Raw genomic sequence first — 4,755 nt, forward strand, 5'->3', positions numbered from 1 at the left:
TAAGACTAGGCACGTGAGGTGTTGCTATCAAACTGCAGCTGATAGCAGTTTTGTCGGCTTGCAGAATTAATGTCAGTTTGAGGCGGGCACGCTCTACTTCCTGTCGTTGGTTTCAAACAATTGTATCAAGCCAAGTGTAACCGTAGGAGCGCTCAAGCTGTGTTTCTGGGAATGCTGCCATGGCCAAGCTGGTGCACGGCTGGCAGGCCCACTTAGACACGCATTTAAACATGCTCTCTCTGTCTCGCGCACAAACACACACAGGCTCTTACGCTGGTTATAGCATACTCATTGGGACCCTTTGCCTAAACCCTGTACATACACCCTACATCATATGCTCAACTTCAACCATTTTTCAACCTTGAGCTAATGTTAACTTAGAAGGAGAAATTGCCCTCACTTTACATGAAAGCAAAGCAATGAAAAACACAAACAAAAACACCTGCTCACCAGAGGAGCTCAAACTCTGAGCTTAACGCCCAGCACTGAAAACAAAGTCGACTTCTAAATAACGGGATGTTGCGTTAACAAAGAAGCCTGACTCTAAAGCATCTCTGGTGTCAAGCGGAGGACTTCTGCTGTGCTCACAGTTTGGGACTTTAAAAAGATACTTTCAATTAGAGGCAGAAAAAACGACGGAGGCACGCTGCGTCTGTAATTACCGTGCAATAGATGAATCATCATCCCAAGGAACAAGCTCACAGAACATCTCTTCTTTAGTGAGACTTAACAAAAAAAAAACTTTCACCAAACTCATTAAAAAGTTTGCGTGTGCTCTGTTACCTTTCTTCTATTGTTTGTAGTTCTCTGGCTGCCAACAAGCTGCAGCTGGTTTAGCCAATTTCTTGCCCCTGCTTTTAACGTATTTATGTGTGGAGCTGTGAGTAATGGCTCAGGGGGGGGAATCCACTAAGGTGTAGAGGAAGCAGGATGGATGCCCTAACCCTTCTTAATTAACTATTCATGAGACAATAGTCGCTCTCTATTTAGCTAATTGGACCATAGCTTCTAAGAAAAAAAGAAGTTTGCAGGAAAGTGTCAAAAAGTAACTTTGGATGTCTCAGTGTTGAAGTCCTGGCATGTTTTTCCCACTCCAATCAGTCAAAAATTCTGTGAACAGGCAATTATTCCACAAAATTGTAATTGTATTTTTTTTTCAGATTATAATAAAACTTTTTGTAGGCATGGAAAGTATTTAATTTTGAAGTCATAAGCTTGACTGCCAGAAAATGCTTCTGCTGAATGCTTCTAGGGTTAAACTAGAGGCCTCAAAAGTCAACCGCCAGGTCAAACCACTCTGTTTGCTTCCAGCAAATACAAACCCAGAAAATAAAAGTGTACCCACTCCCCTCCTCCCCTTACACTAAAGCTCTTTTCAGCTTCACATTGAGAAAAGCTTTTAGGTGGCAAGCCCTGCTAAGTCTGTGAATGACACAAATGGCAAGCTTTTTTTTGGTTCCCAAACCTGAGGACGTCTTCCACAATAAAGCCCTTTGACCTGGCCAGCTCGGTCAGAAAGCTTCTCCTGCTGCGGCCCATTTTCCTCTCCACCAGGTACAGCCTGACATCCTCAAACTTCACCCTTTCACGCCTGGGAGCGCTTGCTTCGGCCGGCCTTGACCTCTTCCTCGTGCGAGGCACAATAGGAGTGTGGAACATCTCTGAGATGAGCTCTCTAAAGTATTTCTGCACCTCTAGGAATCGCCGCTTTTGTGAGTTTGTGTCGGTGTTGTTGTGCGCCACTTAACTTCCATCCAGGAAAAAAAGAAACACCTACTTTGGTAATGGTGCAGTTGTTTTTTTCACTTGTGGCTCTCTCTCTCTCTTTTTTTTTTTTAATATTTGGGAGCAGAGTTGGTGAGAGCTGGCAGACAGGAAAAGCCTCTGGCAACAGGTGTTGAGGATTTGGTGTTTACCAAAAACCACCTGCCAAGATCGAGTGATTGAAGATGTGAGCGGGAGAAAAAAATAAAAAAAAAATTTCTTTTTTTGAAAAACACTGTGCTGACGTGGTATTACTCATTTCCAGTGGAGCATTTTCAACAAACACACACTTGGAGGAAGTAAACAATTACTGATCCAGTAGCTGCTTCTTTCTCTTCTTCTTAAAAAGCTGCTCATAAAGTTTTCATGGACTTTAAATTCTGCTCCTCTCGACTGCCAGCGAGGCCTCTCGCTCCTGGGAGACGCCTGAATTCTGGTCACCTCACAAACCCCTCACAGCTGTCCTGCCATGTCCAGTTCGTCTCGCCACTCACCGTCTCATTATGTCCGGACCAAGCCTGCACCATCTGCTCTGCCGCTTTAATTAGCTTACTGCCTAAAACTGAGAGCCGTTGTGGGCATTTCCCCGGAGAGCCCGCAAGCTCGTGCACGGCCTTTGCACACATACAGGTACTGTATACGCAAGCCGTTGATGATTAGGAGCGTTTATCTGGGGAATACGGCTGCATATGGATCAGACAGAAATGCAGACTGAAAATAGATTTAATCAGCTGAATTCATCTATTCCTTTTGTTTCCAAAGAGGTAATTACAGCATGAGCCGTTGTCTCCTGTTGTTATGATTCCTGTGCTATGGCGGTGAGGAATGTAAAAGAAAAGGTTTCAGCGGGTCTTTGCTGTAATTGTCTGCAATAATGGATCTGCTTCAGTAGACCAAACAGCAATGATTTGTTGATTTAGGCGAGGGTGATGAAATCATTACAGGCCTTTATTCTACATCTAATTACCACAGGCTCTGTTCATTTCGTCACTTTAATAAGCACACCTTGTTTCTGTCTGCTACACAGAAATTATTACACAGATCTCATTACCGCCAAGTTCTGGGGGTTAACGGGTGTCACGGGTCAGACGCCACTAATTGTTTGACTGTTTACCCCCACCCATCCGCCATCCCAATCAGTCAGTTGTATATGAGGGTGCTGGCCCCCATCCAAACGTGAGACCGATGAAATTCTAACATCACTAAGACAAATGGCTCTCACACTGCCAGCAGCAATCGTTGCACGAGCAATGAATCCAATTTCTCTTTCACCTTTCTTGTGTAGCTCCGTGGGTGCAAGAGAAAATTGTCTAATAATTACAATTATGGTGCATATTCAGTTCCATTTAGAAAGGACAAAGTGACAGTCATATCTTGATTTTTTTTAATTTACCCCAACACAACTCTTGTTTTATAGTCTTGTTAGACTATAATAAGCCATTACAAGCACACAAATATTCAAACAATGCATGCTGTGCTCAAAGAAAGTTCACGTACAATACTGGAATCAAAAGAAATACAATAAAAAAGTAGCCAGACCTCCACATATTAGACAGACAGACAGACAATTTGTAGCTAGCAACCTTTTGCAACTTTAACTTAATTTAAGTTTCAAAATACCAGTTTGACATGATGCACTTTGTGGTGACATGTGCATTGTTAGAACCATCAGAACATGGGTGCATGCATGGACAGCGTATGCAGTAATACCCAGGTAGGATTTGGCCTTTGAACAATGCTCAGTTGACACTAAAGGGTCCAAAGAGTACCAGGAAAATATTCCCCACAACATTGCACTACCACCCTGAGCTCTTGATACAAGGCAGGATGGGATACATGCTCCAATTAGCTTAAAACTCGTTTTAACTTCTTTCTGCTAAGACGACAGTATAGTCAGTTTATCAGAATTTTTTAACTGCACTGCTCTGCTGCTCCAAAAAAATGTTAAAAATGGTTAAAACATACTGAAAAAGCTACACAAGTCTTTAAAAGCTCAAGAACAGCGGAATGGAAGCTCCACTTTCATTCCAGGAAGTGGGTTTTGATGGCCGAGCAGCTGCATCCAAGCCTTACATTACCAGGCCAAATGCAAACCATCAGATGCAGTGGCACAAAGAACGCCACCAATGGACTCTAGAGCAGTGGAGAGATGTTCTCTGAAGTGATGAATCACGTGTCTCCATCTGGCAATCTGAAGGACGAGTCTGGGTTTGGTGGTCAGCTGTTATAGCTGCAAACCCTATGGTTTAAAAATAGGATGTTACTGAAGTTCATATGCGTGCGAAGGCATATGAACATTTACGGCAATACAGTGTATCATGCAAATAGCAAATATTAGCAGCAGGCTCTATTAAGTTACATTCCACCACTTGTTCTGTCCATGTCCTCATCTGATATCACTTTACATTGCAAGAGTAATTGCACTCTAGTCAAATGGCATTGGTAGGATGGCAAGTAGTGATGTCTGACCTGAAAGTATCTCTCCCCCCCCCCCCCCCACCCCCACACACACACACACACACACAAAAATATATATAACAAAAAACGTAATTAGGTTAACTTAAACTTATCAAAGTTTCCAAAAAAAAGCTGAATGAAGGAATGCACTCTATTTGTGGCCATCTTCAGAGAATAATGCAACCTAAAGAGTCTCATGAGTGTAATAAGATCACCCCCTGAAATCAAAATCCTTTATTTAACTGTAAATGAAGCAGGCATGAGCTAGGATGTAAAAAACTAAGTCCCACTGTTATGAAACTTTTGTTTCAGAAGTATTTATATAGAACAAGGAAGTCCCCGCTTCCCTATTCGTTAATGGCTCATTGTATTGTATGGGACAACTTTAAAATTTATGAAGACATAAATTGCCACACCACTTATGGGTTAAGAGAGAGAGAGAGACGGGAAACGTGTGTTGGTTTTAATGAGGTGACCTTGCTGTGTGTACTTCTCCCTGCTGAAGCTGCGCTAGAGCCGCGGTGCGTGACGGGT

At 42.7% G+C, this 4,755-nt stretch overlaps 1 protein-coding gene across 1 annotated transcript in view; it reads right to left on the reverse strand.

Moving 5' to 3' along the window:
• Nucleotides 1–1,659, reverse strand: part of dntt (deoxynucleotidyltransferase, terminal) — a 96,627-nt gene extending 94,968 nt beyond the window's left edge. The window contains exon 1 of the mRNA XM_026190400.1: nt 1,466–1,659. Coding sequence (XP_026046185.1) covers nt 1,466–1,659 — 194 coding nt within the window. The remainder of the gene's footprint in view (nt 1–1,465) is intronic.
• Between the last annotated feature and the right edge of the window lie 3,096 nt (nt 1,660–4,755).

This window comes from Astatotilapia calliptera, chromosome 13, assembly GCF_900246225.1.
Source record: "Astatotilapia calliptera chromosome 13, fAstCal1.2, whole genome shotgun sequence".
Taxonomy (NCBI): domain Eukaryota; kingdom Metazoa; phylum Chordata; class Actinopteri; order Cichliformes; family Cichlidae; genus Astatotilapia; species Astatotilapia calliptera.